This window comes from Chiloscyllium punctatum, chromosome 45, assembly GCF_047496795.1.
Source record: "Chiloscyllium punctatum isolate Juve2018m chromosome 45, sChiPun1.3, whole genome shotgun sequence".
Taxonomy (NCBI): Eukaryota; Metazoa; Chordata; class Chondrichthyes; order Orectolobiformes; family Hemiscylliidae; genus Chiloscyllium; species Chiloscyllium punctatum.
Window position 1 is genome coordinate 45,610,447 of NC_092783.1, and position 12,256 is coordinate 45,622,702.

The 12,256-nt window shown below is 43.3% G+C and overlaps 1 protein-coding gene and 1 long non-coding RNA gene across 3 annotated transcripts in view; one reads left to right on the top strand and one right to left on the bottom strand.

Annotated features, from left to right (window-relative positions):
• Positions 1–12,256, top strand: part of LOC140467339 (uncharacterized) — a 72,867-nt gene that overhangs the window by 17,178 nt on the left and 43,433 nt on the right. The window lies entirely within an intron of this gene.
• LOC140467336 (C4b-binding protein-like) overlaps positions 1–12,256 on the bottom strand; it is a 47,818-nt gene that overhangs the window by 8,701 nt on the left and 26,861 nt on the right. Inside the window, exons 8-10 of one of the 2 annotated variants that reach the window (XM_072563629.1) lie at positions 10,081–10,154; positions 8,774–8,956; positions 551–733 (exon numbers count right to left, since the gene is read on the bottom strand). In XM_072563629.1, the coding sequence (XP_072419730.1) occupies positions 551–733; positions 8,774–8,956; positions 10,081–10,154 (440 nt within the window). The remainder of the gene's footprint in view (positions 1–550; positions 734–8,773; positions 8,957–10,080; positions 10,155–12,256) is intronic. The other variant, XM_072563630.1, reaches the window with a different exon arrangement.

The following is a 12,256-nucleotide window of genomic DNA, read 5'->3' on the forward strand; positions in this document are numbered from 1 at the left end:
TTCAATGAATTTGATAGAAGTACAGAAATATGTAAGGAAATGGTTTCCCTAGTTAACAAGAATCAAGACATTATTTATCATTAGCAAAAAAGTAATCTTTGCTGGGAGTTTATCATGCACAAGAAAAATGATCCAAGTCAAGCCACATTGCAGGCTACATTTGAACCACTCATATGGCAGCCAGGTGACAGCAAGAACAATTATTCGTGACTACATGTCTCTGTTTAAACATACGAGATCAAGTGATTTCATATGATCCAAATGCAGTCACTTGAAAAGCTAAAGAAGAACAAAGCTTATTTGCAGCCCAGGAACAAGCCCTTTGGCCCTCCAAGGCTATGCCGATCTAAATCCACTGACTAAACCTACAGAAGGACTTATATCCCTCTGCTCTCCACCAACTCATGCATCTGTCCAGTTGCACCTTAAATGAATTGGCTGTGCCTGGCCTCTACCACCTCTGCTGGCAACATGTTCTAAGCACCTACCATCCTGTGTCAAGGACGGAAGGAAGAAAGAAAGAAAAAAAATAGAATTGCTAATTACTTACATTCACAGACAGCACGCAAGGGAGACCAAGTTCCATCTTTCCTGCAGGTAATAAGTTTTGAACCTCCTTCCTGAAACAAATATCCTGGGTAACACTTATAAGTAATATTTGTGCCCACAGGAAAGGTGGTCCGAGGATTAGCCGGTGAGCCATTTTCCAAAACAGGAGGTTTTCCACAGTCACCTTCAAAAAAACGAAAAGGAAATAAAAACATAGCTTTTAAAAGTTCAGCAAGTCTCACTTTCAGTGACTCATTAGTGCATTAGAAAGGTCAAATGTAGAAGATCACCCCCAAAATATGCTGGGGTTTGGCATCTTTTCATGTTGTACTTGGATTTTCTCCCCAGTTTCAAAGCCATAGATTGTGGAAATGCCTCATTTGAAAATGAAGCATTCGCCAAAATACCTATTCATTCTGGTGCAGAAAAAGTGGGGGTCAAGTCATACTCCTGTATGCAATTCAATGCAACACAGAGTTAATGGTTTGACAGAACTAATGGTAGCTAGGCAAATGTTGGTTTGTGTGCTGAAGATAGGGTCAGGGTTGGAGAAGGATAAACACCTTCCAGGGGAAGCAGTGCTTCACACGATCTTATCTAATGCATTTGCTGCTCATAGTTTGGTCTCCTCTATCTTAGGGAAACAAAGTGTAGACCAGGTGACGATTTCCCACAACACGTGCATTCTGTTCACACAGAAAAAAGAAGACCCTGGATTTTCAGTTGCCTGCCACTTCCACACCCCATCTTGTTCCCTGGCCAACATGTCTCAGGCTTGCTGCAGTACTCCAGTGAAGCTCAGCACAAGGTGGAAGAACTGCACCTCATTTACCACTTGGGGACCCTGCTGCCCCCTGGACCCAATAGTGAGTTCAATAACTAAGGCTCGAGCTCTCCCATGTCCTTATCCCTATCCACACACACCAGGCCTTGTTAATGACACACACTCTGCTATTACACACCACCCATTGTTAGCCACTAGCTGTCCCCATTAATAGCTATTCATCTTCTTAGGCAGATAATTATCCACTCCTTTGTCAGTCCAACTGTTCACCTCTTTGGGTTCTATCCCCACCTAACATTTATGCCTTACACCCTCAACTATATCTTTTGCAGAAAAATTGACATTTTTCTGGCTCCCATCACTTCTGAGGAAAGGTCACTTCACCTGAAATGAATTGTTAACTCTGCTTCTTTCCATAGATGCTACTAGATCTACTGAGCTTTTCCTGCATTTTTCGACATGTTTTGTCATTTAAAACATCCACAGTTCTGTTTTAAACCCGTTACATTGCTAGGCAATGCATTGCCGACAAACTCCAATGTCTAGATCTGAGGAATGATGGGAGGGGGAATATTGAATTGGATTTGTAGTATTTTGGCAGAATGTAAACAAAATTTATTAACCAGTTGTTAATCATAATCATCCTTGGAAACGTTCCAATGTTATAATGCACTTGCAAATTTTTTGCATCAATTGGTTAATTATGTCAAGTATGCAATATTCTGACCAGACAGGAAGTTTGCCAAACAACTAATCTGCATGCAAAACAAATTATTCGGTGAACCAAACATAAGTAATCAAAGTTTGAACCAAAGGTCTTTTTAACAGGTCGTACTAAAAAATGGATAAACATCACAAGGATTAAATTTTACATCGATTGGAAGCAACCTCCTTGAGACTTTTCTAGTTAATAGTCAAGCTCATCTACTTTTTACTCATGTAGTTCGCAGGTCGGTGGAGGAGGTACAAATGTATTATTTTCATGACATTCAATGACACTGCTGCCAACCATTTTAAAACCTTCATTAATTTATAAGTGATAGTGTCCAGATATGTGTATGTATCTTGAAAGCCTACCACCATTTGTAGGCACTTTAGGACAATCACATTGAACAACTGTCAAACCAGAAAAAGAGCAATGTGTTAGTTTCCAAGAATAACACAGGCCGTTCCACCTTCAAATATATTACAGAGTGGTAAAGAAGGAGCCTTGGTGATTTATTGCATTTCCACTGCTGAATAGTAGATACTCCAGCCACTATGTTAGTGATGAAGGGAGTCAACTGTGTCGAACGAATAGGATGTCAAGTCAAATGAGCAGCTTTGCCCTGCATAGTGTTGGATTTTATTAGTGTAATTGAAGCTACTACCATCCAGACAAGGAGACAGTATGCCATCACGCTCTTGACCTGTGACCTGTGGATGGTGGATAGCCTGGGAGATATCTGGATGAGTTACATGCTATAGTATTCATGGCCTCCTCAGAAAATATGCTAATTGTAATTGTCAGACTCAAGAATTCCACAATGCATGACGTTGTAAAAAAAACCACACAAAAAAAAATTTGATACATAACCTTGCAGAAAAATATTGCATTTTCAACTTCACTAATGCACTTTCTTAACCAAACTCCAAATATCAAAATGAGTCTATTCAGTTTGCCTCAAGGTTACATACATTCAGGATAGGTAAAAACAAGGACTGCAGATGCTGGAAACCAGAGATGGAGGAAAACTTCTTCAAGCAGGCATGCTTGCAAGACGATTCGCAGTAGGCTTAAAATCAACTGGGATGACTGCCTTGAAGAAGTTTTCTTCCTTTCTCTACAAGACAATTATTGACCTGTATATAATTCATTGTGTTTGCAATTATTCCTGCTGCTCCCCTTTCAAATGTGCAAGATACAGTTAAGAATACTGCAGCAGGTAAAAACCGTGCAGAAATCAGTAAAAGTGTAGTTATGGCAAGAAGAGAATCATGTCAATGATCATATCAATAGTGGAACATAAAAAGCAAAAAGAAAAAAAGTTGAAAAACGTGATGGCGGGAAGGATGAGTGTTCAAGAAACTGGAAACTATTTGATGAATGGAACTACATAAGCCAAATCCTGTGTTTTCTACATGATGGTGGCTACATTTCACCATCATGCACTGAGTGCAAGATCCAGCTCTCTCTTCCCTCCCTCTACCGACAAACTAATTATTTGGGTGAAGATTAGTTCATTGCCTACTCAATACCTTTTGATGTGCAGATAGAGACAATACAGAATTTGAAGTGAGCCAGGAGTCATCACTATAAAAACCTTCTTCACTGACTTACTTACTGTCAGTTGATCCACGTGCCAACAAGCAGCTGAGAAGTTGAAGAAGTTGACAATTATAGATCCTCACTAGGTACCAGAATAGCATGGGTCCAAGAGAGAAAGGAATGGAATTGATTCACAGTGCCATTTTTAACTAATTATGGAAACAGCACACTGCTGTACCACTTAACTAGACAAGGTGCACTGTATTCGAGGAGGATGGTACTGTTAGCTATGTTAATGGCCGATTACAGATCAGGATGGATGCATTGTGGAAAGTACACACATACAAATGGAATGCACTTAGTAGATGATTATTCAATCAACACCATGGTCCTATGTGAACTCAGGTGAAACGGTACTTCATCACTCAACAAAAAAGAAAATTCATGTGCTGTGGGCATTGCCGACGGGGCCAATAAATTAATATTTCCAATCCTTCAATTGCCCAGAGCACTGTTCAAACTCAACCATTTTGCTGTGGGGCTAGAGACATTTTAGGGCAGACAAGGCAAGAATGGCAATTTCTTTCCCTATAAAAAAGGACATTAGGGAACCAGGTGGGTTTTTCCCCGATAATTGCCAATAGGTTTATTGTCATCATTTATTGATTTTAAAGTCTACCATGGTGGGCTTTGAATCCAGGTCTCCAGAACACTACCCTTCTTCAATTTACAAAATTAAATAATCATCCAGAGACCCAGATATCAAATGATATGGACTATATGGAGCGAGGCCACAACGATCGACCAGAATCTTATTGAATTGGAAACAAAACAAAAACTGTAGATGCTGGAATCCAAAGTAGACAACCAAGAGATTGGCTTGCTGCATTCATCCAGCCAGCATCTTGGTTGAATGGCAAAGTAGGCTCAAGGGCTGCTCCAGTTCTTTACATCTATCGGTAATAGCAGGAGGCCATTGCCTCCAGACTGGAGGGGAGAGTTGATTACCTTCCCAGTGGACACACTAGACAGGAAACACCATGCCAAGTAGAAAATGAATTGCATGTTAGTAGCAGGTTTGTACGAGTTGTGTACATGATGACCCTGGCTCCAACTGAATTCTGCATTGAAGGGTTAAGGGAGAGGGGTGGTTTCCAAGTGCTCTAGATGAAGAAAAATCGCATCATCTAAAGATAAAACCACAGCACTACCAGTAATGTGGCAAGTGATTACACTAGAATCTGCTTGCACAATTAGAAACATAACAGGGGTTGATTGTCAACTTGGATTTCACATCATTTTTCCCTGCAAAAACAAAACTAAAATATAATTTATAATGTTCCTCTTGCAACATGTTTGAGGTGAGGGATGCCATGGTCGTCCCTGCTGATTACACTTGCAGGAAGGGCACCCATCTCCAGCTCCTCCAAGACCGTGTTAGGGAACTGGAGCTGGAGTTGGATGAACTTAGGATCATTCGGGAGGCAGACGGGGCCATAGATCGGAGCTTTAGGGAAGTAGTAACTCCAAAGATTGCAGACAGATGGGTGACAGTGAGGGGGACTGGGAGGAAGCAGCCAGTGCAGGGACCCCCTGCGGCCGTTCCCCTCAAAAACAAGTATACCGTTTTGGATACTTGTGGGGGGGGACGACTTACCAGGGGTAAGCAATGGGGTTCAGGCCTCTGGCACGGAGCCTGTCCCCGTTGCTCAGAAGGGAAGGGTGGAGAAGAGCAGAGCAATAGTTATTGGGGACTCGATAGTTCGGGGCACAGATAGGCGGTTTTGTGGGGGCGAGAGAGACTTACATTTGGTATGTTGCCTCCCAGGTGCAAGGGTACATGACGTCTCTGATGGTGTTTTCTGGGTCCTTAAGGGGTGGGGGGGCAGCCCGAAGTCGTGGTCCACATCGACACCAATGACATAGGTAGGAGGGGGGCTGAGGATGTTAAGCAGGCTTTCAGGGAGCTAGGTTGGAAGCTCAGAGTTAGAACAAACAGAGTTGTTGTCTCTGGTTTGTTACCTCTGCCACATGATAGAGAGTCGAGAAATAGGGAGAGAGAACAGTTAAATGCGTGGCTACAGGGATGGTGCAGGAGGAAGGGATTCCGGTATCTGGATAACTGGGGTTCTTTCTGGGGAGGTGGGACCTCTATAAACAGGCTGGGCTACACCTGAACCTGAGGGGCACGAGTATCCTCGGGAGGAGGTTTGCTAGTGCTCTTGGCAGGGGGGTTTAAACTAACTCTGCAGGGGCTTGGGAACCTAAACTGTAGCTTTAGGGTGCAGGACCTGGAGTATAGGGAGGTTAGGAACATGGCATCAATCTCAAAGGAGGCTGCCTGTAAACGGGAAAGTGGCTTGAAGTGTGTATACTTCAATGCAAGAAGTATACGAAATAAGGTAGGTGAACTTGCAGCGTGGGTTGGTACCTGGGACTTTGATGTTGTGGCTATTACGGAGACATGGGTGGAACAGGGACAGGATTGGCTATTGCAGGTTCCAGCGTTTAAATGTTTTAGTAGGGTCAGAGGTGGGGGTAAAAGAGGGGGATGTGTGGCATTGCTTGTCAAAGATAGTATTACAGCGGTGGAAAGGACGATAGATGAAGACTCGCCATCTGAGGTAGTTTGGGCTGAGGTTAGGAATAGGAAAGGTGAGGTCACCCTGTTAGGAGTTTTCTACAGGCCTCCTAATAGTCCGAGAGACGTAGAAGAAAGGATTGCAAGGATGATTCAGGAGAAGACTGAAAGTAATAGGATGGTTGTTATGGGGGACTTTAACTTTCCAGATATTGACTGGGAAAGCTATAGCTCGAGTTCGTTAGATGGGTCGGTGTTTGTCCAATGTGTGCAGGAGGGTTTCCTGACACAATATGTAGGCAGGCCAACAAGAGGTGAGGCCATACTGGATTTGGTTCTGGGTAATGAACCAGGCCAGGTGTTAGAATTGGAGGTAGGTGAGCACTTTGGGGACAGTGACCACAATTCAGTGACTTTTACTTTAGTGATGGAGAGGGATAAGTGTGCACTGCAGGGCAAGAGTTACAGCTGGGGGCAGAGAAATTATGATGTGGTGAGGCACGACTTAGGATGTGTGGCTTGGAAAAATAGGCTTCAAGGCAAGGGCGCAATTGATATGTGGAGCTTGTTCAAGGAGCATCTATTGAGTGTCCTTGAAAAGTATGTACCTGTCAGGCAGGGAGGAAAGGGTCATGTGAGGGAGCCGTGGTTTAATAAGGAATTGGAATCCCTCGTTAAAGGGAAGAGGGCGGCCTATGTAAAGATGAGGCGTGAAGGTTCAATTGGGGCGATTGAGAGATGTAAGGTAGCCAGAAAGGATCTGAAGAGAGAGCGAAGAGCAGCAAGGAGGGACATGAAAAGTCCTTAGTTGGTAGGATTTGGGAAAACCCAAAGGCTTTCTATAGGTATGTCAGGAATAAAAGAATGGCTAGGGTAGGAATAGGTCCAGTCAAGGATAGTAGTGGGAAGTTGCGTGTGGAGGCTGAAGAGATTGGGGAGACACTGAATGAATACTTTTCGTCAGTATTCACTCAGGAACAGGACGTTGTTATTAGAATGGACTGCTTTGAGGTATGTAGGGAAGAGGTGTTGGAAATTCTGGAAAGGGTGAAAATAGAGAAGTCCCCTGGGCCTGATGGCATTTATCCTAGGATTCTCTGGGAAGCAAGGGAGGAGATTGCAGAGCCATTGGCCTTGATTTTTATGTCCTCGTTGTCTACAGGAATAGTGCCAGAAGACTGGAGGTCAGCAAATGTGGTTCCCTTGTTCAAGAAGGGGAGTAGGGATAACCCTAGTAACTATAGGCCGGTGAATCTCACTTCTGTTATGGGCAAGGTCTTAGAGAGAATTGTAAGGGATAGGATTTATGAACATCTGGATAGGAATAATGTGATCAAGGATAGTCAGCATGGTTTTGTGAAGGGCAGATCGTGCCTCACACACCTTATTGAATTCTTTGAGAAGGTGACTAAGGAGGTGGACGAGGGTAAAGCGGTACATGTGGTATATATGGATTTTAGTAAGGCGTTTGATAAGGTTCCCCATGGTAGGCTACTGCAAAAAACACAGAGGTATGGCATTGAGGGTGAGTTGGAAGTTTGGATTAGGAATTGGCTGGCTGGAAGACGACAGAGGGTAGTAGTTGATGGTAAAGGTTCATCTTGGAGTGCAGTTACTAGCGGTGTTCCACAAGGATCTGTTTTGGGACCATTGCTGTTTGTCATTTTTATAAATGACCTGGAGGAGGGGCTTGAAGGCTGGGTGAGCAAGTTTGCAGATGATATGAAAGTTGGTGGAGTTGTTGACATTGAGGAAGGATGTGTCAGGTTACAGCGGGATATAGATAAGCTGCAGAGCTGGGCAGACAGGTGGCAAATGGAGTTCAATGTAGGTAAGTGTGAGGTGATTCACTTTGGTAAGAGTAACAAAAAGATGGGGTACTGGGCTCATGGTTGGATACTTGGTAGTGTGGATGAGCAGAGGGATCTTGGTGTCCATGTACACAGATGTCTGAAAGTTGCCACCCAGGTAAATAGTGCAGTGAAGGCGGCATATGGCGTACTGGCTTTTATTGGTAGAGGAATTGAGTTCCGGAGTCCTGAGGTCACGTTGCAGTTGTATAAGACTCTGGTGCGGCCGCATCTGGAGTAATGTGTGCAGTTTTGGTCGCCATACTATAGGAAGGATGTGGAGGCACTGGAACGGGTGCAGAGGAAGTTTACCAGGATGTTGCCTGGTATGGTAGGAAGATCGTATGAGGAAAGGCTGAGGCACTTGGGGCTGTCTTCATTGGAGAAAAGAAGGTTTAGGGGTGACTTGATAGAGGTGTACAAGATGATTAGGGGTTTAGAGAGGGTTGACCATGAGAACCTTTTTCTGCGTACGGGGTCAGCTATTACGAGGGGGCATAGCTTTAAATTAAGGGGTGGTAGGTATAGGACAGATGTTAGGGGTAGATTCTTTACTCAGCAAGTCGTGAGTTCATGGAATGCCCTGCCAGTAGCAGTGGTGGACTCTCCCTCTTTATGGGCATTTAAACGGGCATTGGATAGGCATATGGAGGATAGTGGGCTAGTGTAGGTTAGGTGGGCTTGGATCGGCACAACATCGAGGGCCAAAGGGCCTGTACTATGCTATATTTTCCGATGTTCTATGTTCTATAATTCTGTACCTTGACACCTCGGTGGATCCTTATCCCATTCTCCAGTCGCTGTACAGGTGATGGTTTCTTCACCAATTAATGCATAACCATCAAGACATGAATATCTTGCTCTACTTCCAAATGGCCAGGAGTCACTGTCAGACGATGAAACTGTCCCATTAGAAATACGGGGAGGTTCAGGACACTGGACAACTAGGGAAGAGTGAAATTTGGACAGACCGTCAAATAAATGCCTCATGATGAAACACACTGCTTGACTGCTACAAATGGTTATTTCTCTACATCCTACCTCCCTTGAGTTAACACTCAAAAACAACCAGTTTTTAGGCAAATCAGTTAGATATAGGTTAGGCTGGCAGCAGGATTGTTGAAGTGAGACACACCAGCTGTTTTTGGGGGATGCTATTTCAATCAGAATTGGAAATCAGTGGATGCAAGTCAATGGCATTTTGCTCAATATGAAAAGGATGATCAAAACAAATCTAACGTGAAATCTTACGCAATATCATGTTAGATGGATAAAGCTAACAGCTAAAAGATAGACTGATGCATAACAGCAATTCCCACTATGAATTAAAGATAAAACCAGGAATTCTGTCATTTTGCCCACTCTCCATTTTCACCATTCTTGTCTCCAATTTAAATCAGTGATCTCAGAGGTAGTTGTAACATTTGTTGTTCTTCAAAGATAAAACATTGTTGAGTGAGTGAGTGTGAAACGAAACAACTCAAGTTGACCAAGAATCATATTTGCAAGTCTCAATGCTCACTTTGTCCTCAACCTCAAATTCTATGACACAAGTTCACAGCAGTGATGTTATGTAGATGGCTTTAGGACTGAATTCAGTGATAGCTTTCATACATTAAAATGCATCTGGTTTCATGCATAGCTTTTAAATTCAAGGAGGTGTAGTTCACTAATTGCCAAGAGCATTAATCCCACATTACTTTTAACATTACAAAAATATTTGTGCTGTTTCTTCCACAACACCCCATTATGACATTCAATGATCAAGACTGCTTCCTTACTGCAGAGCAAAGTTTATGATAGACACTAGAAATGACCATTTAAAAGTAGCAGTTTGATTCATGAAATGAAAACCAGCTATCACACATTGCAGGTTTGAGCACACAATGTCCAAAAATCAAACCATCCTTTTTCTAGCTACAGTGGACAGTTTTCGCCCTACCCTCCCCCTAAAATAGTGTTAGAAATATAGTGAAATTTCTATCCATGTTAATTCATTAACATGGCTTTGGCTTTTCTGCACCAAATAATTGAACAGTCTCCCTACAATTTCAAGCTCCTTACTTACTTTGACATGTTGGAACCTGACCACTCCAACCATCTGCTTTACAAATCCGGAAACTTGTTCCAACAATGTGGAATCTAGAAGAGAAAAAAAACAAACAAACTGCTGCAAAATAAAATACTATTGCTTTATACATAGTAAATCATGTCTCCAAGTTATTTGAGAGATATTGAAGATGTAACAAAAAGGATTGGTGAGGCCAGAGCATTGGATGTGATCTGCATGGATGTCAGTAAGGTGTTCGACAAGGTTCCTCACGGTAGACTGGTTAGCAAGGTTAGTTCACACTGAATATAAGGCAAACTAGCCATTTGGACACAGAACTAGGTCCAAGGGAGAAGACAGAGGTTGGTGGTAGTAGTGGAGAGTCACTCTTCAGACTGGAGGCCTGTGATCTATGGTGTGCCACTGGATTGGTGCTGCATTCACTGTTTTCTATCATTTGTATAAATGATTTGGATGGGAATATAGGAGGTACGGGAAGGAAGTTTGCAGATGACACCAAAAATGCGGAGCAAATAGGTTACCTAACAGTACAACGGGATCTCGATCAGTTAAACCAATGGGCCAACAAATGGCAGATAGAGTTTAATGGAGATAAACATCAGATGCTGAATTTTGGAAAAGGCAAATCAAGGCAGGACTTATACACCTAATGGTAACATCCTGGGGAGTGTTGCTGAACAAAGAGACCTTGATGTGCAAGTTCATTATTCCTTGAAACTGGAGTCGCAGGTAGATAGGATAGCAAAGGCAGCGCTTGTTAAGCTTGCCTTTATTGGTCAGTACATTGAGTACAGGAATTGGGAGGTCACACTGTAGCTTTTCAGGACATTGGTCTCCCTGCTATAGGAAAGATGTTATGAAACTTGAAAAGGTTCAGAAAGGATTTACAAGGATGTTACCAAGCTTGGAGGGTTTGAACTATGAGAAGAGACTGAATAGACTAGCACTATTTTCCCTGGATGTCAGAAGCTGAGGGGTGACATTATAAACCTCTATAAAAGGTCATGAATAGTATGGATTTGGGGGGGGGGGGGGGGGAAGGGAAAGAGGGAAGAGTTAAAAACTAGGAGGGGCATAGGTCAAAAGCAGGGAGGGTAAATATTTTTAAAAAGAGACCCAGGCGGAAACTTTTCACGCAGAGGGTGGTGCATGTATGGAATAAGCTGCCAGAGAAAGTGGTAGACGCTGGTAAAATTACAAGATTTAAAAGACATAGAACATAGAACATAGAACAATACAGCACAGAACAGGCCCTTCGGCCCACGATGTTGTGCCGAACTTCTATCCTAGATTACGCACCCATCCATGTACCTATCCAAATGCCACTTAAAGGTCGCCAATGAATCTGACTCTACCACTCCCACGGGCAGCGCATTCCATGCCCCCACCACTCTCTGGGTGAAGAACCCACCCCTGACATCTCCCCTATACCTTCCACCCTTCACCTTAAATTTATGTCCCCTTGTAACACTCTGTTGTACCCGGGGAAAAAGTTTCTGACTGTCTACTCTATCTATTCCTCTGATCATCTTATAAACCTCTATCAAGTCACCCCTCATCCTTCGCCGTTCCAACGAGAAAAGGCCGAGAACTCTCAACCTATCCTCGTACGACCTACTCTCCATTCCAGGCAACATCCTGGTAAATCTTCTTTGCACCCTCTCCAAAGCTTCCACATCTTTCCTAAAGTGAGGCGACCAGAACTGCACACAGTACTCCAAATGTGGCCTAACCAAAGTCCTGTACAGCTGCAACATCACCTCACGACTCTTGAATTCAATCCCTCTGCTAATGAACGATAATACTCCATAGGCCTTCTTACAAACTCTATCCACCTGAGTGGCAACCTTCAAAGATCTATGTACATAGACCCCAAGATCCCTCTGTTCCTCCACCTGACCAAGAACCCTACCATTAACCCTGTATTCTGCATTCTTATTTGTTCTTCCAAAATGGACAACTTCACACTTGGCAGGGTTGAACTCCATCTGCCACTCCTCAGCCCAGCTCTGCATCATATCTAAGTCCCTCTGCAGCCGACAACAGCCCTCCTCACTGTCCACAACTCCACCTATCTTTGTATCATCTGCAAATTTACTGACCCACCCTTCGACTCCCTCATCTAAGTCATTAATAAAAATTACAAACAGCAGAGGACCCAGAACTGATCCCT